A 26,002-nucleotide genomic window follows, 5' to 3' on the forward strand; every position below is an offset into this window, starting at 1 on the left:
ACTTCAGGCACTCACCGCGCCGAGGTAGCCGATGCCGGTCAATCCCGTAGCTGCCATCCACTATTACGACTCTGAGGTGGTCCCGTAGCGCTCGTCACCCGTTTCGTGACAGAGCGTTGGTAGCGAAGACTCCGAGTCAGGCGTCGGTGAGAATAACGAAAGGGATTTTATACACTATAGAGGTCATTATACAGTACAAGATCGGATCGGCACTGGGGCCGAGAGCTAACAGCAAACGCGACTGTTCCCGCACGGCGACGTCCGGTGAGACTCCAACGCGTGACACATCTCACTCCACTCCAGAGGGGCACTCGGCTCCCGGTGGGTCGGTGGATCCGGTTCTCCCGGCGGCGGCGCCGGGGCTTATAAAGCCCCGAGAAACGATTGTCACTAAAACGGCCCAATACAAAGCCAGCACTCGACGGTCGTCCGAGAGGTACAACCAGCGGCCGCGCTGGCCATCCGCTTCAATGTTGCCGCGCGCGGTGACCTCCCGGAAAATGGAAATACGGCACCGGGCTGTCTAGTACTTTGTTGCACGTTTGGACATGTCGCTTGCCGATGCTTCTCCTCAGGACGCCGCTGCCTGACGGCTCAGCATCTTGACTTGTCAAGGGAGAGTTACGGCGCTGTGCCTTTCTGCGCAGCGAGGGTTTGTCCAAAGGGCGTTCGCAGGATAAATTCTGCATCTTGTAGATTCAGAATCCAGGCTAGTGGTAATGGCACAACACACCCCAAAGGGACACCTCCCGCATTTCCGATAACAGAGGCACTGCTGTTTTGTAACCCAGTTCTGGGATACAAAATAAGTACAAATAAAATAACGTTAAAAACACGGATGTGAATAATGATGCTATATCTTTCCATTGTATTATCGTATCTCGTATCTTATGTGATAAGTAAAAAAAATTATGGCGTTTTACGTGCCAAAAACACTTTCTGATTATGAGGTACGCCGTAGTGGGTGACTCCGGATATTTCGACCACCTGGGGTTCTTTAACGGGCACCTAAATCTAAGTACACGGGTGTTTTCGCATTTCGCCCCCATCGAAATGCGGCCGCCGTGGCCGGGATCTGATAAGTAGCATACTACGTAAGCTGTGGATGGTAAATGTGGGACGACACATAAACGAAAGAAGGCACCGACCAGGCATCACGGCATGATCATGTGAGCCCCAGTTTGTCGACCACCAATCAGGCAATTCCGAAGGGACGATAGCCACCCGAAGTGAATCTAGATAAACGAATGAAACTGGACACGTGCCGAGGGAGAAAGAGAGAGAGAGAGAAAATATATTTATTTGTAATTAGATGGGGTGACTTCATCGTAGGGTGGAACCCTTAGTGCCGAGGGACAAGCTTTGTCTTGGTACCATTAATTCTTTCATTTGGGGGCGTGGCCAGAGCTCTTGAAGATCCCGAGTTTCGCCAAACTCGGCGCAACCTGCATAGCACCCGAGCCTAGCAACTGATTTCAATGTGGCTGCAGCACCACTGTGGGCAGTGGCGTGCTGTCAAAATTACCATTACTTCCATTACTATCATTGGTCGAAAGTACCATTACTACCAATACTTTAAACTGCATATACTTTTACTGCATATATTCCCTCTGAGCAGTTATCGTGTTCGTCGTGAACAGCTTTGCCAGACATCCACTTTCGCCGATCCGAGATGGCGAGTCAATTTTGTTTACCAAATCACGTCGCATTTTCTCTACTTGACGATATAGATGGCCTTAGGCTTACAGCATGTATCCTTTTCTTCAAAATATCCTATGCCGAGCTTAAATACTGCCCTATTGCTGCGCTTACAGTCATTATCATTGTCATGATGACGAGTGTAAGTGATGAGCAAACAAAAAGAAGCGCCTCTATCGTGCGGCCAAGCACACAAATTCTGTAAAAAAATGGGAAACGTACAGCAAGTACCTACAAGAATACATTAGCATACTACGACGTTCTAAAAAGAAATTTTTTCACGAAGATCTTGAAAACATTATGCGCGTTAACCCCCAAAAATTCTGGAATCTGGTCACCCCGTGCAAAAGCCGTACTCAAAACATTTCTTTGGTTAACTATGATGGCTTACATGTCCCTGATATTGAGCGCGCAGATGTCATGAACTCATATTTTTCCTTCGTGTTCACCCACGAACCTGCACTTCGTATTCCCCCAATACCTGCCACTAGTTTTTCCCTAATGCCACCAGTTTTTATAACCCATGAAGGTATTGCTAAACTCATCGACAACCTTAAGTTGTCAAGCGCTCCTGGGCCAGACAACATAACTGCCAAAATATTGAAGGGCACCGTGAGCATTTCTAGCCGTATTTTGCAAATTATTTTTCAGCAATCTGTTTCAAATGGCGAAATACCAAATGATTGGAAAGCTAGTAAAGTAACCCCAGTATTTAAGGCAGGCAATCGATCCGATCCTTCCAATTACCGCCCAATTTCATTAACATCTATTCCATGCAAGCTACTAGAGCACATTTTATATTCGCCAGATCGCATCAAACGTCGACAATAGCGCTTTCTTCTATGAAAAACAGCACGGTTTTAGATCAGGCCATTCTTGCGAGTCCCAGCTTTTCGAATTCACCACAGACCTTCACTTAAACTTAGATTCTTCTTTTCAAACTGACGTCATTTACCTAGACTTCTCCGAAGCCTTCGATCGCGTTCCACATCGGCGTTTAATGGCAAAACTGTCCCGCCTCCACATTAGTCCTTTAATCTTGTCATGATTGACTGCTTCCTCCGCGAACGCTCACAATATACACTAACAGGGAACCACAGATTGGAAAATACTACAGCCATCTCTGGTGTCCCCCAGGGATCGGTGCTGGGACCATTCCTTTTTCTGATATTTATAAATGATCTTCCTAATGGCATATCATCTTGTATCCGCCTCTTCGCAGACGATTGTGTCCTTTACCGCCGCATATCTACTCCCGATGATCAGACTCTGCTTCAACGCGACTTAAATATCATAGAAACCTGGTGTGCGACATGGCTTATGCAACTGAACATTTTCAAATGTAAGTTCATGCATGTATCAAGAAAGCGAAATAACCTCAGCTATCCGTATTCATTAAATTCTACACCACTCTCTGAAATAGAATCATACAGCTATCTTGGAATCATCGTGGACAACAAACTAGCATGGTCTGAGCACATTGCAAAACTTTGTACAGATGCTTCTAGGTTGCTTGGGTTTATCAGACGATCCCTCGCTTTTTCACCCCGTTCTGTCCGTCAACTCGCCTACGTAACATTCATCCGTTCGAAACTCGAATATGCCTCGGCGATCTGGAATCCCCATCAGAACTATCTAATCGATCAGCTTGAAGCCATCCAAAATCGCGCGGCCCGTTTTATCACATCGCAGTATGACAGACGACACAGTATAACTCTTATCAAGGCATCCCTTTATCTTCAACCCCCGGCACTTCGGCGTAAAATTTCACAGCTTTGCCTATTTCACAAATTGTACTGTACCTTCCCACAGCTAAGAAATTCTGTATTACACCCGCCGCTTCGCACCTCACGCCGTCTTTTCAACTCTTTAAGTTTGCAGCGCATACATGGCTCCACAAACTCATTTAATAAATCTTTTTTACCTAGCTCCATTACATTGTGGAATGACTTACCCGATTCCATAGTTACTGAAATAGAACCTAATAAATTCAGGCACTTATTAACAGCACATTTCAAGGGCTGAGTTATTTTGCCGTGTTTTGAATGCGTATGCGTGTTTTGTTTTGTTTCCAAGTTGTTCTTGAGCCGCTGTGTCTATCTTAGTGTTGATGCTTCTGATGATGTTAATGTTGAACATGAGCCCTGCACTTTGTATTGCTTTTTTGTTGTTACCGACCATTAAATATGTAACGACTGCTCCCCCCTCCCCTTATGTAATGCCCTAAGCCAAGGGCCTTTAAGGGTAAATAAATGATGATGATGATGATCAACCTATATTTTTGCGCGCTGGGAGAACGAAGGCCTCTCAGCGATCTCGACTGAATCTTCTATTGCGTTAGCTGATTCCATCTTGCACCTGCCAATTTCCTAATTTTCTTCACCCCACCTAATTTTCTGCCGCCTTCGACGGCGCTTCCCTTCGCTTGGTACGCATTTTCCAACTCTATTATGGTCTACCGGTTACGGTGCCTTGCGCATTGCATAGCCTGCCCCGCTCCATTTTTTTCTCCTAATGTCAACTAGAATATCGGCTATTGCCGTTCGCTCTCTACTACACTCTCTTACTGTGTCTTAACGTTACACCCAACATTTTTTGTTCTGTCGCTCTTTGCGTGGTCCTTGTTCTCGAGTTTCTCTGTTGATCTTCAAGTTAACCTGAAAGCTTACAATGACTACAGTTAAATGTTGAGCATCATAGCGCATCAAGCTTTACATCTACCGAAAGCAAATGCCCATCTGTTCGGGAAGGAATCACAATAATCGATCACACTAAACAAAACATACGGATAGGAACTGGCAGTAGTGCTTACGACAAGGTCCACACATATTGCAGCTTGTCCTCAATACGAGGTTTTGCATGCCATAGCACATCTGGTGTCATGTGGTATCGCCAGCTGTCATCATTGGGTCGAGTGAGAATGCATGGGTGCTATTATATTTCTGTTTTAACATCAAGGTATCGCCTCAAATGGCCTGAAATATCCAATCTGAGAATCGTATACTATTGAAGTCATATCGCCAGCTGTCATACTTGGGGCGAGTCAGAATGCATGGGCGCCATTATATTTCTGTTTTAATCTCAAACTATTGCCTCAAGTGGCCTCGAATATCCAATATGAGAATCGTTTGCAGTTGAAGACCTCGGCATATTTAGACTTCCATATTTCGGCGTCACGTCAGCACTGCAGTTGCTTTTTATACCGGAAGGCGCTATGTTTTCATCCAGTGCGAGTCGAACATAAGTATCCAAGCACGGTTGCTACGGTTGCGAAGGTCATATTCGGCATCGTGAACTGTACGCGCGTGCCTAAGCTCATATAAACGACTCTCATGCGGGCGTCCTCACTTGTCAAGGGCAAGCCGTTTTGATTGCGCTGTATAACATTTCCACTTTTTTCAGAAGAGCTATTGCCTATATACTGAACAATGTGTGGAATGCATCCGACACTTTAGATGGTCGATATATCCCCAACCTTCGTAAAAAAATGGCAAAAATGTGAGTATAGCGCAATTATATATTTAACACTCGCACGGCCATAAAACGCTTAGCAAACAACAATTATTAAATTTTAACTGTCGGGTTTAAGGCGCGAGAACCCCTATGTGATTATGCGGAACGCCACAGCGGGTGACGCTGCATTAATTTGACCACCTTCCTTTCTTTAAGCATCGAATTGTAAGCACAGGAACGTTTTTGCATGGGGCCCCATCAAACTCCGGCCTCTGTGGTTGGTACGGAATCAACGATCTCGAGCTCGGCAGCTCAATGCCATAGCAATTGGGCTACCGCGGTGGGTAACAGCACCTTTTTATTGCAGTGAATGTTCACAGCTGTTGCCATGATAATAGCGTAACAACTATTACGCTTCCTTCGAATTCGAGGTGTTTGAAAGTTCGTTTTACACAATGTTCGCTGACTTGGAACACTGCCCCAGCTTTAGCAACTACCAAAGGGAGGGCGATACGAGGGTCATCTGGATCGGAAGGGTTGTGTCAGTAGCAGTGCCTTATGGTTTGCGGCTTGGCATGGAATTCAGTCTCAGTCGTTTACACTACTCCACACTTCAAAAGTTATGTCCGGCAGCACACACGCACTTTTATACTACCGCTGCCCCTTTCCCGTTACCTGACTAAGGCGGGGAAAATTGCGCTTTGAAAGTTTCGTGTCGCGTTAGCCCTCGATCCGGCTGTGACTTTTACTTGGAACAGGGTGCACTTTCTATTGGATGTAACAAACCTAAACCGTTTCATTCCTGCAAAGAAAGCAGATGCCCAACACTCCACAAGTCTTTACATCTGGAACGCCTTCGTGCTTTGAAAGCTACCCTTCGCTATGAAGCGAAAACTAACTGCGATTGTGTGGTCCATGACAACGGTTGGCGTAACACACGCCTTGATTTCATACGCAACACATGCGTTAACGGCACATATGTAACCCATACCAGAATTTATGCCTTTATCAAACTTCGAAAAACAAGGCTACCGGATCACAATGAACCTTTGCACTTAGAACACGGTAACGAATCTTGTTTTTCGTAACGTGTTTTGTGTACTGTTTTTTGATGTTTACTACAACAAGGGCTCTCGATGATCCAGGCACAATTGACAAAATATTGAATAGAAAAATTATATGCACAGTATCGTGTTTTTCGTACTCAGGTTCTTCAACCTTTTATAAGAACTGTTTTGCAATTAGTACGCATGTATCACTGGATATTCTGAAGAATTCAGCTCACAAGTGCCTCAAGACTGATATACTCTTGTCGTTTCGGCATGCCTTTCTGAGCAATGACTATATGGGAATGCTGTCCTGCAATAGCAGGAACATAAATAGTCTCGGTATAGCTCAAGATGCTTGAATCAAGTCGCGGAACGAATAACTTGTCAGGGACGAAAATGTTTGGTAAATGGGCAAGTTATGTCGGATAGAGATTAAACATTGTAGATTCGCAGAACACCTGCACTGACGGAGTGCTTAACCTTATCGGTAATTTGGACGTTCTCACAGAAATAAGTGAACGCAGTTTGGCGATAATATACCCTTTAAAGCACAGCTGAACGCTCAGATCAAATGCTGCAGTTCCGTACGTGTAGCAACACATTTACCTCACTGATTTAACAGTGCCAACGTTTCAGAGCAGGAAGATTCGCTTGCGTGTTGATAAGGTTTGTCCGACTCGAAGCTGACGCTGTTAGAAAGCAGCGGCTTGGGCGTTCTAATAACAAGTGTACGCCGCTTTTGCTTCATTGCGCGAAATATTCAATCAGATTTTACATCAGTGCGAACTGAATGACTCATTGCAGTGTATTCCAGGATTTTCTCTGGGATTGTTGCGTGTTTGGCGCTGCCAGCAGTTTGCGCTGCCAATAGTGCTCCGCACATCATCTTCATTCTTGCAGACGATCTGGTGAGTCGGAGACGCTTACACGTTCTTGTATCTGGCATACTATTTCTAAAACATTCCTTGCTTATCACTGAAGCCACAAATATTGCTAAACTTGCTTTCTTTTGTCTGTAACGTTTAAAGGGCGTCCCACGTCAGCAGTATTAAATGCACGAAATTGTAAGGTCATAAAACAGGTGTGTGCTACGGCCACTGACAATAACAGCATGGTTAGTTAACTTATTAGTTGCTATTAATACAAAATTCGAATATTTATTTTCAGGATAATAATTTCATTTGAAAAAGAGTGCGTTTAGAAAGTTCCCACATATTTATTTCCATGCAAATATATTTAATGCATTGTAAATTGCAAATACAGCGCAAAAAATACACTTACCTATAAAGAACGAGAAGAAAGGGGGTTAACCGAGGTGCTCGATTTTTAGTAGTCATATCTTAGGAATCCTACAAACACTAATACCAAGGACAACATATAGGAAATTACTTGTGCTTACTAACGGAAATAAAGAAACGATAAATTAATGGAAAATAATCCCCAACCTGGAAAAAGTGGATGAATAAACAACTTGGTGCAGGTGGGGAACGATCCCCACCGAAGTTTTGCCATGGTTGTGGGATCGTTCCCCACATACGGAAAGTTGTTTGTTCATGTACTTTCATTTCGATCAATTTATCGTTTCTTTATTTCATTTATTAAGCACAAGTAATTTCCCCTGTGTTGTCCTTGGTGTCGGTGTTTGTTGGCTTCTGATGACATACACATAAAGAAGACACGAAGGACGCGGACAAGGATCATCTTTCGTGTCTTCTTTATGCGTGTGTATTTTTTGCGCTGTATTTGGAATTTGCAATGTGAGACCGACCAGTCCGACAGCCGGTCCTTCTGGAGTATATCTTACGCAGTTCTTTTTCTAGGTGACCTTGATTGTTAGTTTCACCCGAAGGGCGACGCCCTGACTGCGATAGTAAGGGATCAGCGGTGCGCTTGAACTGCTCCGACGGTGTTCCAATTAAACGCGGGTCCGACTAATGCGGACGCGACATACACGGGTGCGCCAAAGTTTCTGACACGCTAAACAACTTAAGAAACCGTGTAGGACCTGTAGTGACATCCCACAGGCTCTACTACGCTGCCGGCAGAGAGCCGCACCAGTAAAATTACACCGCTTTGAGTCTGAGCACTGATATTATCTTGAGCTTTCATTATTTAATGGCCTTCGAAAGTTTGAGATAAAGACCATGCGCTGTGAATGTTATGTTTCACGAGTTTTGCTTGCGGGTCGTCATTCTGAAAATTATGAGGAATAACTCAGTAAAGAACGGAAGACCTGGTTTGAGGAACCTGATCGTTTAAGAGTATAGCATTCATATAACAGCATTTGCGGCATGCATAAACATATAGCATACGTATACCTACGTACATACGGAGCCGTACGGCTACGGCTATGACGTCGGCGAAGCTTCGCCTGGAGTGTCCATATAATGCTATCGCAATAAAAAGTCCACAGACTGTTCATAAATCTAAATCTGCGCGCTCAATATCATTATAAAGCAGTGACATCCAACTGCAAGCCCCGAAAGAAAGGTCACCGGTCCCTGATCACAAGCATGAGCCAGACATGTGCAATCTCATCGCGAAAACCAATAGCCCCGTCATTCACAGGTGGAAAGTTATAAGCCGGCGCCGAAAGCCGATGAAAACTCTTCTGTCCATTTGTGGCCATCGTGGTTTGTTGGTCTTTCAAAACACGTCTTTGTTGCTACCCAGGTGCGCAAATGCATAGCAGGGTAAGTTTGTTTCCATATTTCGCTGCCTTTTGCGAGAATTCTGCAAGAAAATAAAAATAAAGATAAAATAAAAGGTAGTGAACGTCATGATCATCTCCATGCTTATTTTTTTCTCTGCAGCGGCAGGAGCGAGACATCTTACGGAGATTTCAAGTTGCTCTTGAGATACCTGAGCTGACTTTATCATATTCCTCTAATTGTCCTAATGTCAACGTCCATATAATCCTGTGACACGTTGAAGTGTTTTTACAGTGAAGCTGTATACCTCTACCCTCCAAGGAAATTTTCGTTTGGTAAGCAAAAAACTCCCCATACGTGGGCCGATCCCGAAGTTAGTGCACTGCAGGACCGACCCGCGGCAGAGGTGAAGCAGGCGTTAAGCCCTGTTAGATATGGAGATGTTTCCTGCGCCTACTTCGAATTCCCTCGGACCACATCGAATCGTAGCACATTCCAGAGGATCGCTTGAGCCAACAAGTTCACGTGCCAACAAGTTCGTACGCCCCGCAGTAGCTATTCAATGCTGGAGTTTTCCAGAAAACGAAGGGATCGCCCGGCATTGTTGCAAGGAAAATGGGTCCCGAAACAAGACGGCTGTGATGTACCGGGAAGGCCTCGCAGCGTCGCACCGGTCGCCTTTGAAGAAGGCATTTGCCACCACAGCGGGGCCGTACCACCGGGAGCAGGTGGGCCCTCGGACAATGGAGCCCAATCATCCCCCCTTCGCCGCCTTTGAAGAGAGCATTGCACACAGCAAGGCAAGACCGCGGGGAGCCGCCGGGTGTGACCTCACCGCACGGGCGCCTACCATTGGCCGAAGGTGGCGTCATCGGAGCGGGCTCTCCCATTGGCCGAACATGACGCGACTTCCAGTCCTCGAAGGGTTTAAAAGAAGCATTCCAGAGCGACGAGAGCATTCCCTGATTCACCTCTCTCGAACTTCTTGCCGCGGGCCGCAGCGTCCGAGTTGCTGCCGGCCCGTAATGACTGTACGACTGTTACTTGACTCTCACCTCTCTGTATATAATGTAAAATAAATCCTCCCAAGTTTTTTGTTTTCATCCCAAAGTCCGTCCTCAAACCCCTACATCTGGTTGGCAGCGGTGAGATCGCCTCCGAATGCATCAGCTGGTGGCAGCGCTACGGATCAACCTTCGTCGAGAGAGATCCCAAGGAACCGGGAAGAGCGAAGAAGAGAGAGCCTTCGTCGAAAGAGGTCCGAAGAAACTGGGAGTAGCGAAAAAGAGCGAGCCTTCGACCCAGGGAGTCCGGAGGAACCGGGAACAGCGGACAAATGAACCGGATGGCAGGGTGCTGCAACCGTAAGTGAGCGCGTGGTTTTTTTCCTTTTGATTCGCCAGACTCAAATGTTGTGTGTTCATTTTGATAGTTCTGGGAATCGGGAGTTTGTTGCATTGTGTGTTTACACAAATTAAGGAAAACAGTTCTAACCACCTGTCGGAGCAGCTGCCATGGATCTTAGAAGGTTGACGAGGTTAGACTTGTTGTTGGTGTGCGACGATTTGGGAGTTGAGGCGGACGAACGGATGAAGACGCCAGCTATCATAAAGGCGATTAACGATAGTGGCAATGATGATAAAAGCATTGAGCTTGCTTGGGAAGTGATACAGGAGCCAAGGGAGCGTGAGCGTCGTGAACGTAAGAGTGAGCGTAAGCGTCAAGAACGCGAGAATGAACGGAAGCGTGAGCTTCAAGAACTTACTCTTAAGTGTGAGCGTCACGAACGTGAGAATGAACGCGAACGTGAGTATCAGGAACGTAAGCGTGAGCGTGAGCAAAAGTATGAGAGAGAGAAGGCAGCACTGATCAAAGAGATACAGTATTGTGATCAGTTAATGGCACAGAGACAACGGCTGTCTGAGAATTCTGTAGGTAGTACAGAGCGAAAGAATGAGGCAGCATCGAGCGGATTTTCGCCAAAAGCCGACGAGAAGAGTAGTGCCTGTGAGATTAGCTGCAGATTCATAAGTGAAGGGAAAAGGCTAGCTGCTAACTATGGCTTAGTGGCAGCAGAGGCCGTTAAAGGCCGCAAGGAGAGCGACGAGGTGCTGCGCCAACAGATGACTGTAGAGACAGCTAGGCCAGCTGCGAACAAATTGGCACAGTTACCGCGCGTGTGCGTCGCTGGTAATGTTAGCGAGGTTGCTAGCGAAGAAAAGGGTACTGCTGACCCGACAGACGCGAGCACCCATGTAGAGCCAGATCTGCGTGCAGAAGTGAAGTGCGAGCTGGACGATGCAGTTGAGGATAGTTCTCGGGGTGGCGAGCTCCGTAGCTCACGAGAGAACAACTGCATTGTTCAGGGATCGGTGCGGCTCTCCGCCAGTCTAGATAGCCTAGATATGGATGATTCAGTTGTTAATCATTCGGACTGTGCGCGTGAGACAGCGATCGATACCGACGGGCTGTGTGCCGATGCACAGCGTGAGCTGGGCAGTGCAGTAGAGGGGAGTTCGCAAGAGTGCGAGTTGCATAACTCGAGTAAAGCCTGCTGCATTGTGGCAGAGTCGGTTGGGCTGTCCGCCAGTCGAGGCAAAGTTAGAGTAGATTTAAAGGTAAATCACTCAGACTGTGCGGGTAAGAGACCGATCCGGGCCGACGAAATGTGTACCGGCCAGCACGAGGCACGAGAAGGCGACATGAAAGCGAATGCAAAGAGAAAGCGCCGTAAAAAGAAGCGCGGTAAAGACCGAAAGTCGGTAACTAATGTAGCGCCGCCAAAGATGGCGAGAAACCCAAATGGGCAGGGCGCGAGGGAAAAGGTGCGGTCGTCACGGACGATGTTGACGCATCCAAAACGTTCGAGCCACCGGTCAAAGGGGGACCGCGAAACATGTTCTGCACGGACGCGGACAAAGGGCTCCTCGTCGTTCCGTAGTTCTTTTTATAGCTCAGCGTGCAGTACGAAGAAGCGCAAGGTGGCAAGACGAGACCAGGTGGGGAGTAGCGACGCGGTCAATCGAGTTTGTGAGGAAAGCGGGGCGCCAGGACGCAAATTGGCAGGAGACCGTAACGTCTTGGGGGAGCTGATAGTGAGTCAGCCCTTTTGTTGTTCCTCGGCAGCCAGAGCAGCTTTCAAACCGCGACCACCTCGAGTCCGACTAAAAGTATGAGTCAGACATAAGCGTTTGGAAAGGGAGGCCAAGAGCGCTTCCGTAGAAATGAAGTGTTTGTTTTATTTTGAGCATCGGAAAGTTTTCGCGATTTGAGACTAGGATTTCTTTCAATATGTAAGGTTTGAGCTTTGTTTGTGTTTTTGTTTGAGAAGCTCGGAGATTTGAAAGATGAGGTTTGTGTAAACATGTAGTCTCGCGAGTGTTAGTTAATGAGTAAATAGGCTTTCTTTTTGTGTGTGTGAGTAACCTGAGGGTCAAGGTTATTGTTGAAAGGCCTATCGTAACGCGCGTGTGTGTTATTTAACCTTCTTTCTTTTTGAGTGTTTTTGAATTTTCTAAGGTTAAGCGCGTAGGTTTTCAGTGAGTGCATGATTTGCACTGAGAAGCGTTCTTAGTTCCATTAGCGCGTGTCCTGTGTGGACGGAAGGTAGCAGATTTATGACTGGGTTGCTGGTGTGTGTTGAGTACAGCCGTATTCTGACTTCTTTAGTGAGCGTGCGTGGAAAGAGTTAGTAGAAGACGCATCATTTTAAGAGTTCTGCGGAGTGTGTAAGTCCCGCGAGTTTAATTGTTCGTTTAAGTCACGTGTCCTAGAGGGACTAAAGGAAGAAACGTGAGTAAGCGTAAATGAAAAGTTTGCCTACAACGCAAGTACGCGTTCTGTTTAGTGACCACAAGGCTAGGGCGCTTGTGATTACGTACTTGTGAGGTTGACCAGATTGTTCAGTGGCACCAATACGTGCGATACGTACGCCACTGCTGTTCGTGTAGTTAGGCCACTTAAGTTATGTTCGGCTGTTTTCATTTGTTGTTTGCATCGTCAACGACCCTTTGTTTTGCAACAACAATAGTACTCTGGTCTTGTCGGCATTCGAGGAGAAATGGATAGCGGTTTGGAAAGGTGGTTGGAACTGTTTAGTCAAAATTGGGGAAATAAAAATCAGGGTTCATTTTGACTCAGTAATAGCCTGGCGAGTCAGGGGTGAAGAGCCTGCGCTTACGCGTGGTGCAGCGCTGTGTTGTTTTGTTTGTTTGACGTATGTTCTCCAGGGCCCAGGATCCCGAAGTTCGTCATTCGAGGCTCGGCACCAATACCCTGCAGGTTCTTTCAGCGTTCCTCACGGCCAGCGAATTTAGTTCACCGGCCACTCAGAACAACCGGGGCGAGGACGAGCTGTTAGATATGGAGATGTTTCCTGCGCCTACTTCGAGTTCCCCCGGACCACATCGAATCGCAGCACATTCCAGAGGATCGCTCGAGCCAACAAGTTCACGTGCCAACAAGTTCGTACGCCCCGAGTAGCTATTCAATGCTTGAGTTTTCCAGAAAACGAAGGGATCGCCCGGCATTGTTGCAAGGAAAGTGGGTCCCGAAACAAGACGGCTGTGATGTACCGGGAAGGCCTGGCAGCGTCGCACCGGTCGCCTTTGAAGAAGGCATTTGCCACCACAGCGGGGCCGTACCACCGGGAGCAGGTGGGCCCTCGGACAATGGAGCCCAATCATCCCCCCTTCGCCGCCTTTGAAGAGAGCATTGCACACAGCAAGGCAAGACCGCGGGGAGCCGCCGGGTGTGACCTCACCGCACGGGTGCCAACCATTGGCCGAAGGTGGCGTCATCGGAGCGGGCTCTCCCATTGGCCGAACATGACGCGACTTCCAGTGCTTGAAGGGTTTAAAAGAAGCATTCCAGAGAGACCAGAGCATTCCCTGATTCACCTCTCTCGAACTTCTTGCCGCGGGCCGCAGCGTTCGAGTTGCTGCCGGCCCGTAATGACTGTACGACTGTTACTTGACTCTCACCTCCCTGTATATAATGTAAAATAAATCCTCCCAAGTTTTTTGTTTTCATCCCGAAGTCCGTCCTCAAACCCCTACAGCCCTCGCCATACCTGGGCTGATCCCGAAGTTAGTTTAATGCCGGACCGACCTGCGGTGGAGGTGAAGCAGGCGTTAAGCCCTCCCGATACGTGGGCCGATCCCGGCGATAGTGCAACGCCGGGCCGACCCGTGGCGGAGGTGAACCAGGCATTAAGCACTCCCCTATGTGGCCGATCCCGAAGATACCGTATTTTCGCGATTTTTAGCACCCCCCGATTGTAAGGACCCCCCCTCTATTTTCGCGAAAAAATTGGGAAAAAAGTTTGCATGCGAATCTAAGCACCCCCCCATTTATTAGAAAGCGCGCGTAGCCAAGGCCGCCAAGAGCGCTTGCTCACTCTGTCATCGAGCCGGAGCAGTTGGAGTCCCCAGGTAGCACGGCGTCCGCGGCGCGAATACGCCGTAGAGCCGGAGTGTACTGATGTATGGCGAAAGCTACAGAAAGCGCCCCCATCAACCATCGCAAGTGGAAGTGGAACCATCGCAATCGGACGCTTGGAAGCGGGTCCAAGTGGACGTTGTGGTCAAATCATTTAAGAACTGCTCAATCACAAACCACTTCGATGGGACGGAAGACGACCTGCTGTGGTATTACGAGAGCGGTGGTTCAAGCGGTGCGACGAACTCGAGTGGCAGTGATAGTAACTGAGCATCCGACACAAGCGGTGGGTTCACTGTGTGCACCGATTTTTCTTTTGAATGTTTGCAAAATAAAATATTATTTCTCGCACCCATCTCTTTGTGATGTCGCAGCGAAAAGAGGGAGGGGGGGTCATTTTAGATTTTTCGAATCTAAGCACCCTCCTCACTTTGGGCATCGCGATCGGGAAAAAAAGGGGGTGCTTAGAATCAAGTAAATACGGTAGTGCAATGCTGGGCCGACCCGCGGTGGAGGTGCAGTTCGCCATTAAGGGGCCCACATACACAGCTTCGCTGGTCATCCTTCTTCACAGAGTGGAACAGCACCGAGATTTTTTTCTTTACCGGGATACACAGTCAGCACCGGTTAAGTTTTTTTTTACTCACTACAGGACCCGCTAAGCAACTAGCTCACTGAATGCGCGCGCTTGTTCTCTAATCGATATTTTATTCTTCCCATTTGTAAATGGTACATTCATCATTTTTTGTCTTTTCGTCCCCTGCATGTCCTTAGGTTCCTGCCGAATTCCTGAGCGTACTTTTACGAAAACAATTCTGTTTCGAACATGGAAAACATTTGTACGCATACCGTACATTATAACAAGTTTTACAAGTAATCAGGTAATTGTTTTTACTGAGCAAATTGAGCTCATTAACTTAGGGTATTAGTAGCTCAATGGTATATCAAACATTATGCCTATGGTGTCATCTGCCTGTGACGTGCCATATTTTAGCCCTTTATAAACGAGTGCTGCCTGCAGACAAATTACAGGATGAGGAAGAAGATTTGCATACGACTCGCTTTTTGCTGACAGCACGAGCTGAGGAGAGAGATTGACAGCGTTATGACGATCACTGTGTGTCGCTCATTGCATTCTTTGTTTTACTGTAATGTACTATCGTACTGAGTCTAACAAAATCTTGCGATGCATTGTTTGCTATCCCACTGCTATTACTCGATTTACACGCATGGCGAAATGTAGGCGCAGTGCAACGGTTTACCGGGTGACTTGTGACTGATTTTTTATGTGTGTACTTCATGCTCATGTGTCACACATAGATTTGCATCTTTCACTCTATTATCTTCGCTAGCATTTTCACCTTATTGAATCCCTGGCATTGCCCACGTGTAGTTGCGCATAAAAGCGGCTGCGCGCTTGTGTCCCGATTTACTCTAACGAAGGCCGTGCCACGGCTGAAACATCAGCAAATAAACACGCGTTTTTGGTATGTGCGTTGCTTTTTGTATACTACTTGCATACCGGGCCTACAGAAAATTCTCCAAGGTTAATATACCTGGTAGCGAAGCTTCTATAGAACTCATACGTTCAAAACATGGCGTCCGATGGAATTTCGCGTCATCTTTGGGACGAGGGAGGACTTCCGTCGGAAGAAAAAATAATGTGACCCCATATCCGTTAACAACAGCAGAGACATTATTTTGTTCTCAAAGACGTGAAATTTGTTTTTGTGGTCTGCCGTTAGCGCTGCGTATTCATATGTCCCGCGATTCAACTTGATGGGCGCTTCGAGCTTTCAGCGCGGAAAGCAATGCAGCAGAAGGTCAGCCATAGGGGCGTCGAAATCGGCCCCCTTCACAGAACATACTTTCTTTTGAAGCCGACGAAAGCATTGGGTGTAGAGTGCTGGTCCCATCGTCAGACGCAAGCCCGTCGGCCAGCGTAGCCGCATGAAAACAGCTAAAGTAAATAATTACCTGGCGGTCCTAACTCACTACTTTTGGCTCAACAGGTTAAGAAACAATGAAATTACCCGCGCCATCAAATTTAGACAAACGTTGACAAGCAAAACAACACAAAGTGTGAGGGGGGCGTATTGTAACAGGTGAACTTTACAAGCGCGCCTCTCTGCACACTCCAAGAGCTACATTGCATTGCAAGAGATAGCGGCGTCATCAAGGGTTCAGCGGCACGCTTGAACTATGGTGCACTGTAAGAAATTTTTATTGAAAAAAACAGAAATTTTCTGGCAGCTGGCCTGCCAGAAATTTTCTGTTATGCTATGTTTTCTGTTGCTCCTTCTTTCTGTCAATTCACAGATTTTTTCTGTTAGCAGCTAACAGAGCATTTCTGTGAAATTGACAGAAAGTTTCTGTTACGCTATGTTTTCTGTTTAACATTTTTCGGTCATTTCAGTTTTTCTGTTCGCAGCTAACAGATAATTTCTGTGAAATTGAAAGAAAGTTTCTGTTACGCTACGTTTTCTGTTTTAACATTTTTCAGTTATTTCACAGTTTTTCTGTTTGCAGCTAACAGAATTCCTGTGAAATTGACAGAAAGTTTCTGTCATGCTATGTTTTCTGTTTTAACATTTTTTGGTCATTTCACAAGTTTTTCTGTTTGCGACTAACAGAAAATGTCTGTGAAGTTGAGTTTTCTATGCTTGCTTTTCTGTTATTTCACAAGTTTTTCTGTCGGCAAATAGAAAAATTCTGTAAAGCTCCATTTTTTGTCATTTCACACCACCTTTTATTATACATAATACATAATATGTATACATACATAACAGAACATTACAACTCCTGCCATGTTTCAATGCAATGAGATATTTCACTGCTTTATGGGACTGCTAGAAATGGCACGTGTAAGTATTGAACAATAGTGATAAATGCAGGTGCAATATTAAACAATGTCATCATGACTAGTAATTTACTACGTCTTACAGCATCACGTAATTAAGGTAAATGGTAGATAGGTGACCAAAGAAAAAAGGCAATAAAATTGCCCTTCCTGCACTCCCTATATGGGACAGCTGCTAATAAGGTATGCAGTAACGGTAAGTATACAGGAGCACATATGATTCACTCTAAAATGGCAATACAATAAATGCAACACAGAAAGTAATACCTGTACAATGAAGACAACCAATCACTAAAGTGTGATGGCAAGTATATGCGCATAAGGAGTGTCTAGGGCAAATGTGCCTTGCTTGACACTAGTACAGAATGAAGCAGCTAGTGAGATACAAGCAATAGAACATAACTCATCCACAGGATTTTTGCATTATTGCAGTATAACCAAAACATTGGACATACTAAGTAGGGCGAATCAATCTTGTCAAATAAAATAATTATGCAATACAATGAATATACAACTGGTCACTAAACTGTAACGGCAAGTATATGCATTAGAAGAATTGTGCAAATTCGCAAATGATGCCTTCCTTGACACTAGTACTGCATGAAGCAGTGAGATACGAGCAACAAGTCATAAGGCATGAAACAGGCTGTTTGCATTATCACAGTGTAACCAAAAGCAACCAACTGGGTCCTAACTGGTACGTCCAATCTTGAGACGACAGGAGTGCCAACTTTCAACTGTTTATTCCTTGATGTTGCCACGTATAAATACACACATGAACCGCCAGCATGAAACTGAAAGCAAGAATTAAGGTGACTGACCCCAACGCCGGTACAACTTGGATCTTTTCTCGATAGTGCCACCGATGGAACGATCACACACCTGCTAGCTGCACGTGCAATATTCATTGCCTCAATAGTCTCGCTAACCCACTACTTTTTGTGGCTTGGAACGGCTCCGTCACCTAGATTGCGTCCCGCATTGATGGCAGTGCAGGCTTAGGTGGCCCTGGTTCCTCTCATTAATATTGTAACCAATGTAGCTTGCACTGCCGTCAATGCAGGACGCAGTCTAGGCGATGGGGCTGTTCTAGGCCATGCGTGCCTTTGTTTGAACAGTCGGATTAGTAACCGTCACAAATCCAAAATCAAGAAAGGGGCTGACAGATGGAATAGCACACTGTGGTATAAAGGTCATAAACAGGGATAAGGCCAGCCTCTCTGAGGCACCTTATCCCCGTTTATAACATTTATACAACCATCACAAAGACAAGCGAGTTAGGGAGCTTATCGAGGCACTGAATACTGCATGTGCAAGTAACATGCATGAATATGGTATCACTGGAACTATGATAAATGAGGTCGTTTCGGATCGTTGGCAATCGGAAAAGGGTTAAGTTGTATCGAATGTGCTTTTCAATTTCGTGCTGATAGTTCATGCATATATCTATAGATGAAAACAGCAAGATACAAACAGGTGAAAGCGAGTGCTCTTTCTTGTCCCATCTTGTTGCACTCTGTTTTAGCACTTACAAACCACCAACTCTCCCAACAAGCATCAATTCTGGCTGCCACTAGTATTGCATTAAGCAGTGAGATACAAACAAAGCTTAAGGCATGCCACAAGTTGTTACATTATCACAGTGCAACCAAAAACTGTGTCACCCCACTTAGTATGTCCAACCTTGCAACTACAATATAAAAATTAAAATATTAGGATAGAGACAGCAGTACTACAATGTATCCAACCACTCACTAAACTGCAACGCCAAGTTTATGTATAAGGAAAGTGACTTGGGCAAACTGTGCCTTGCCTGAGACTAGTACTGCATTAAGCAGTGAGATACAAACAACAAGGCATAAGGCATGCCATAAGTTGTTACATTATCACAGTGCAACCAAAAACATTGTGCCACCCCACTTAGCATGTCCAACCTTGCAACTACAATATAAAAATTAAAATATTACTAGAATAGAGACAAGAGTACTACAATGTATACAACCACTCACTAAATTGTAACGCCAAGTATATGTATAAGGAAAGTGACTTGCTTGAGACTAGTACTGCATTAAGCAGTGAGATACAAACAACAAGGCATAAGGCATGCCACAAGTTGTTACATTATCACAGTGTAACCAAGAACAGTCACCCCACTTAGTATGTCCAGCCTTGCAACTACTATATAAAAATTAAAATATTAGAATAGAGACAGCAGTACTACAATGTATCCAACCAGTCACTAAACTGCAACGCCAAGTATATGTATAAGGAAAGTGACTTGGGCAAACTGTGCCTTGCTTGAGACTAGTACTGCATTAAGCAGTGAGATACAAACAACAAGGCATAAGGCATGCCACAAGTTGTTACATTATCACAGTGCAACCAAAAACAGTCACCCCACTTAGTATGTTCAACCTTGCAACTACAATATAAAACTTAAAATATTAGAATAGAGACAGCAGTACTACAATGTATACAACCAGTCACTAAACTGCAACGCCAAGTATATGCATAAGGAAAGTGACTTGGGCAAACTGCGCCTTGCTTGAGACTAGTGCTGCATTAAGCAGTGAGATACAAACAACAAGGCATAAGGCATGCCACAAGTTGTTACATTATCACAGTGCAACCAAAAACAGTCACCCCACTTAGTATGTTCAACCTTGCAACTACAATATAAAACTTAAAATATTAGAATAGAGACAGCAGTACTACAATGTATCCAACCAGTCACTAAACTGCAACGCCAAGTATATGCATAAGGAAAGTGACTTGGGCAAACTGCGCCTTGCTTGAGACTAGTGCTGCATTAAGCAGTGAGATACAAACAACAAGGCATAAGGCATGCCACAAGTTGTTACATTACCACAGTGCAACCAAAAACAGTCACCCCACTTAGTATGTCCAGCCTTGCAACTACTAATGCATACAAGCAGTATATGGAAAGTATATGGAAAAGGAAAGTGACTGGGGCAAACTGTGCCTTGCTTGAGACTAGTACTGCATTAAGCAGTGAGGTAGAAACAAGGCATAAGGCATGCCACGAGTTGTTACATTATCACAGTGCATTGATATAGAACGTTTTTAAGTTACAGAACAGTTAAAAGTCATAGTCTTTCAACGATGTGACGAGGGAGGCCACTTTTGGGGAGAGGCAATGCTGCTTTTTCTTGGTCCGCTCCACCTTGGTTCCCCTGCCAGGGTTCACACCTGCAATGGTTCTAAAGCAAGGATAGAATGCTGTTACACTTGGTACAGTGAAAATATCTGTATTTTCTTCAAAGAAATAAGAAGATTGCTGCCTGCCAACGACCTTAAAATTTGATTCCTTTAGAGCCCACATTTCAGTGGTCTCCAGTGCATGTTCAGTTAAAAACAAGCAACTTCCAAGACAAAATTATCCTTTCCTAAATTATCACATGCATCAGGTTTTAACAAGCCTAGTGTTTTGTTACTTGGATTAAAACTTCACCGAACACCATCACTGGGTGTTAAAGGCATACTGAAAACAACTCCACCCCCATTATTGCTCTTAGGAGAAATCCATTTTGTGGCACATTCCCAATTCGTTGACGTTTGTGTGGCAGCAAAAGATGCATTAATTGCTGAGAAAATGAAATTAAAAAATTTGTCTGCCCCTTAATTCAAACTTGTGACACGTACACTATAAAGGACTTCATGAGAAGCCTTTTGAAGTGACTTGAGGGACAGCTTAAGGCCTCTGTGAACCGCACCCACAAAGCTGACAGGAAAATGCACTGCAGTGCACTTTGGTGAAATGTTAGTTGAAACTGTTCTCAGACCTCTCATCATGCAAACCAAATACCTTTGCTATGGCACTCATTAGCAAGATCCCGTTATGGCATTAAAGAAATAGTTACTGTCGTTAACATTCAGGCAAGCAATTTTTTTTCAAGGCTCGAAATCAGGAGTTCCATAGAAACCAGTGTTGTCAGGAAGGTACATGGTGGCAAACAAAACAGCTCCTACTAAAAGAACAACTGAAATGACGTTTCAGCTCTCAGAAAGCAGCCCACAATGGGGAAAAACAGTGCTATTGCTTTAAGAACAATTCACATAGAACCCAGACATCTTGCATAGACTGGTGGCAGATTTCAACCTGTGATTCAGCATATGCACTATTTTCATACTCAACGACTTGACATGTAGTGATGCTGTTTTTTTCTGTTTTTTCTTGTCTTTTTTTTGTGTGTGTATGTAAGTGCCCGTGTCTGTGGCCAGCTAGGACTATGACCTGCAGAAACAAAAAGTTGCACAGACGATCTAACAATATGACACAAGCAACATGTGTAAGCCGTGGTGATCTTGCCCAAATGGTTTTATGATGAAAGCTTTTCCAACTGACCTTGCTTTTCTAACTTTGCCGCATCAAAATGTATAAACTGGCGTTGGAACATCCCATATTTCCTTTCGCTGCAATTTACCTGAACTGGCCGCAATGATGAATTTGGCTGGGATTGACAAGCTCCCCTGGGCTTGCTGCAATGCTCTTTGTGATGAATGGCTGACCATAATGCCTGCCACTGTAGTTTCTGCGAGATCATGATAGCAAGCCTACACCCATGTAACATGATGTTCTAATTACACCCATCAATCACGCAATGAATGCCTTTGCATGGCGGTATGCTTCACCCTTTCGCTGGTGTATCTTTGCTGCAGCATCCGCTTCTTACTTGCATTGCTTTTGTTCTTCACTGGGCATCTGACACTGAATCCTGTGTGCTTCTAGTGTGCAATGGTAAGCTCTTGCATCTACTACTCATTGGGGCTGGTGACAAACATGTTCCACTGGGCAAGCTCGCTTTGCTGCATCACCTGGTGTTGGTCCTTCGATCTGTCTAGCCTCATGCTGTCGTTTCCTGCATTGTCTTTGCTGTCAACACACCGAACACACCTCTTGGTTCTTGCTGGCGCTTGCTAGCGTTTAACATCCTTCCTTGCTACAATCCTGGAGCTCGGCCGGTGAAGCGGGAGCTAACAGCCGGGAGCGTGCTAAACAGGGACTGAAAGTGCGCAGTTTTCGGGAATGGAGACAATTTCCCAAACAAACAAGGTAGAGCACATGCGGTAGAGAGACCTTGGCCTGGCCGCACCTCTCGATTGACGTTATCACTGACACAAGCGCCGCCAAACATCAATTGCTGACGGACGCAGCGCAGCGTTCCCCGTTTTGCCCTCGTGGAGCACGAGGCTGCACCCTATTGCCACATTCCCGTGGGTGGTACCGAAGCAGTGCCTTCACAATAAAATGTCTGCTAAGAACATTCAAAGCCACATGCTCATTCCTGCCGTCATTCCTTCTATCTTTTTTCAACGTTCCCCGACTCATCAGTATGCAGTGGGGACACAAGATTTTGCATCGTAATGCCTTGGCAATGTTTTGCTTAACGCGTCTTTCACCTACACTAATTCACTTACAAGCTTGCACACTTACACAGTGTATCACTGATGCCCAGAATGTATAGGATTGTAGCCTACTTCTGCGTGATCACCGTGATCATCAGCTTGACTATGTCCTCTCGCATAATTCTCCAATTAACCCGGTCCTATGCTAGCTGGGGTCACGTTATCCCGTAAACTTCTAATCACATCTGCCCATCTAACTTTCTGCTGTTCCCTGCTATCCTTGCATTCTCTTGAAATCAAGTGTTACCCTTAATGACCATCGGTTCAGCAGCGTAGCTTTTTGGGCTTGGTGGATCAACCGGCTGTACGCAGACGATTGCATCCTTTGCAGAGAAATCAATAATGATTCCAACCGAGTAGTATTACAGACAGACCTAAATAAAATTTCTTCATGGTGTGACAGGTGGCTTATGACCCTCAACATCTCAAAATGTAAGCATATTTGTTTCACCCGCAAGCGGCAACCAATCCGTACACAGTATTACTTGAACGGCTCCCCTTTATCAGAAACAAGTGAAGCTAAATACTTAGGTGTCACATTTTCCACTGATCTGACATGGAATCATCACATTCAAAGCATCACTTTAAAAGCTGGGAGAGTACTTAATTTTATGAAACGGAACTTTAGGCACACGCCACTAGATGTCAAGAGAACACTTTACCTAAGCAACGTTCGCCCAATTCTCGAATATGTGTCTGTTGTGTGGGACCCGCATACACAAATTTTTGTCAATAGCTTAGAAGCGATACAGAAACGTGCGGCCTCTTTCATTACTGGCATTTACTCATTTCCAAGCAGCATCACAGAAATAAAACACCACATATGTTTGGAAGATCTTTCACTACGCCGTGTTGTTTCCCGCCTCTCTTTCCTTTGAGATACCGTCTTCAATCGCACACCACTAAACAAAGAGACTTATCTACAACCACCAACATACATATCCAGGCGCTGCGTCCACTTACTTAAAAGAAATATGCGCGCACACAACAACATACCAAAACTCCTTTTTTACCCGTACAATACACGAATGGAACCTGCTGCCTCCTGAACTAATTGAAGTTCCTTCTGATGTCACATTCCCCACTGCTCTCCAAGCATATGTTTGTAGATAAAAATGCACTCACCATTTGAAACTTTCTTTGATGTTTATGTTTTGCAATGTTAGCCAGCATGCTGTGTTAACAAGTATCTTCTTACCTGGGCGAAACTTGTTCTTAGTGCTATCTCATGCGCTCCCTCAGGATGTAACACATATATGATTAGTATTGTACCCATGGTCTGAAGTGTTTAACCTATTTAAGAGTGTGCAATCTTGTATTATATGTTGATTATCTGTCCTCCCTACTGTAATGCCCAATGGGCGAAGTAGGTATGTAAATAAATAAAATTTGAATAGCAATAAATAGCGTGCAGAGGACAGGACAGTAAAATTCAGACATGCACAAACAGTATGAGTGCAATTTTTTTTTCTTCTAAGAAATTTTATTTTAAACATACCTCACTTTTATATGCCTGAAGAAAGACCTATCGCTTATACGATTATACAACCGGTATCAAGATTTCAGAAACACTAGCTCTTTATCGCAGAAGAAAATAGAAGGTGTGCTCACAGATGTGCATCCTGCTCTGTTTATCTTTTCAGCTTCAATGATCTCTTGTGTTACCCTATCTTTGCTCCTTCTTAATGACAACACGTTTATCAAGGAACGGCTTGCACGTTTTTGACTTGCAGGAGAGGATGTAATCAGCAAGTGTTCCCCCTCACCCATACTTGATATTGTGAGCACCCTCCATGCGCCGCTCGTTCAAGTACCTACCGGTTTGTCCAATATGGTGCTTCCCGCATGACAACGGAACTCTGTACACACCATCACAAGTGACGTAAGCTTTCTGATGCCTGACCATGCATCCTCGCACTTTGTTGTGGTCAGCCTTTCCTATCTTGCACACTAGGGCAAGTTTCTTCGGGGCTGAGAACACGACAGTTTCATTCACCAGATGTCCGATTCTTTTTGGATTCTGGGAAATCTTATGCATGTAAGGCAATACAGCAAAATGCTTCCATTCACCAAGCACCAGGTTCAGATCACATTGTATTTATGATTTTAGTTTCCAGAGAAGCTTCTTGGCAACACACTTGAATGTGCGTGGGGTAACCAGTATAGTCAGCCTCTTAGACTGCTGTTTAAAACTGTCACTCATCATGTGTGTTCACAATTTTTGGAGACAGTTTTGGAAACTCGTGCTGACAATAGCTCTTTTTAAAGTTTTGAGTGTGCAGAATGATATGGCAGCACAGGTTTGTTACTTTGTGGCTGGTAGGCCCAGCAAATGCGATTAGTGTGAAAGGAAGTTCAGGTCTAAAAATCTGATACAATCATTAATGGGCAATTCACTTGTTAGAACAAGCGAATTAAAACACTCTTTCATGATGGGTAAAATGCTTAGAGCCTTTGAATCAAGTGAGCCGGAGTCACTGTTAAGGATTAAAAAAACGCTTGTACTGTTCATGTGTCTGAATTTTACTGTCCCGTCCTCTGCACGTTATTCATTGCTATTCAGACCATCTGTTAGCTTGCCTCATTGCATGGCTTGCCCATGCCCATTCTTCTTGATATTGAATAAGATGTCCTTAATCCGCATTTGTTTCCAGACTCATTCTTTCTTCTTGTCCCTCAACATTACACCTATCATTTTCCTTTCCATTAGTTCGCTGTGACATCCTCAATTTCAGTTGAACCCTTTTCGCAAGCCTCCACTTTCCCACCCCGTAAGTACCAGTAAGATGCAGCTGTTGTATACTTTTCTCTAGAGGGTACACTTCTGGGTACCGGGTGTTGAATGCAGTGCTCAGCATGCGAGCTGTTGTTCCACTGAATCAGCGAGTGTCCACGATAGCAGCATGCATACAAAAAAGGGGGCAGCCTCACAATACATCAATACATTTGTCAAAGAACAATAATAAATCAAAGAAGCTTTACTTTCCCACAAAAAATCAGAGTAAGAATCGGGCAGAACACATTTGGCAGGCACTCTCAGATTATGAACCGCAGCTTGCCAGTATCCCTTAAAGGGCCCCTCATGAAGCCTGACAAGCGCAGACCGCGGAAACTGCAGACGGACCGCAGAAAGGTCTGAAATTTTAATCCCAACGCCATTTCTCCTTTCCCTCATGGCGACCACATTCTAAGCTCGATAAGGATGTACTAGTAACCCTGCGTCTACGTACTCATGTCCGCAGTGTGACATTGCTCGTGGCGACACGCGACTTCGAGAATTATTCAAGGTAACATCTGTTATTTGTGTGATCTGTTGCTTGAATTGACGAATTGAAGTTCAGAGAAATAATAAAATACACAAGCTGAATGCCTGTAAGCTTTTTGTTTTACTTTGCACCAAAGCAAAAAAGAGATGCACTTCTGCT

At 45.1% G+C, this 26,002-nt stretch overlaps 1 protein-coding gene across 2 annotated transcripts in view; it reads right to left on the reverse strand.

Annotated features, from left to right (window-relative positions):
• Positions 1-17,015: 17,015 nt before the first annotated feature.
• Positions 17,016-26,002, reverse strand: part of LOC126537830 (uncharacterized) — a 28,755-nt gene continuing 19,768 nt past the window's right edge. For both annotated transcript variants that reach the window (XM_055074469.2, XM_055074470.2), the window contains exon 5: positions 17,016-20,371. In XM_055074469.2, coding sequence (XP_054930444.1) covers positions 20,251-20,371 — 121 coding nt within the window. In that variant the 3' untranslated portion in view covers positions 17,016-20,250. The remainder of the gene's footprint in view (positions 20,372-26,002) is intronic.

This window comes from Dermacentor andersoni, chromosome 2 (assembly GCF_023375885.2).
Source record: "Dermacentor andersoni chromosome 2, qqDerAnde1_hic_scaffold, whole genome shotgun sequence".
Lineage (NCBI taxonomy): Eukaryota > Metazoa > Arthropoda > Arachnida > Ixodida > Ixodidae > Dermacentor > Dermacentor andersoni.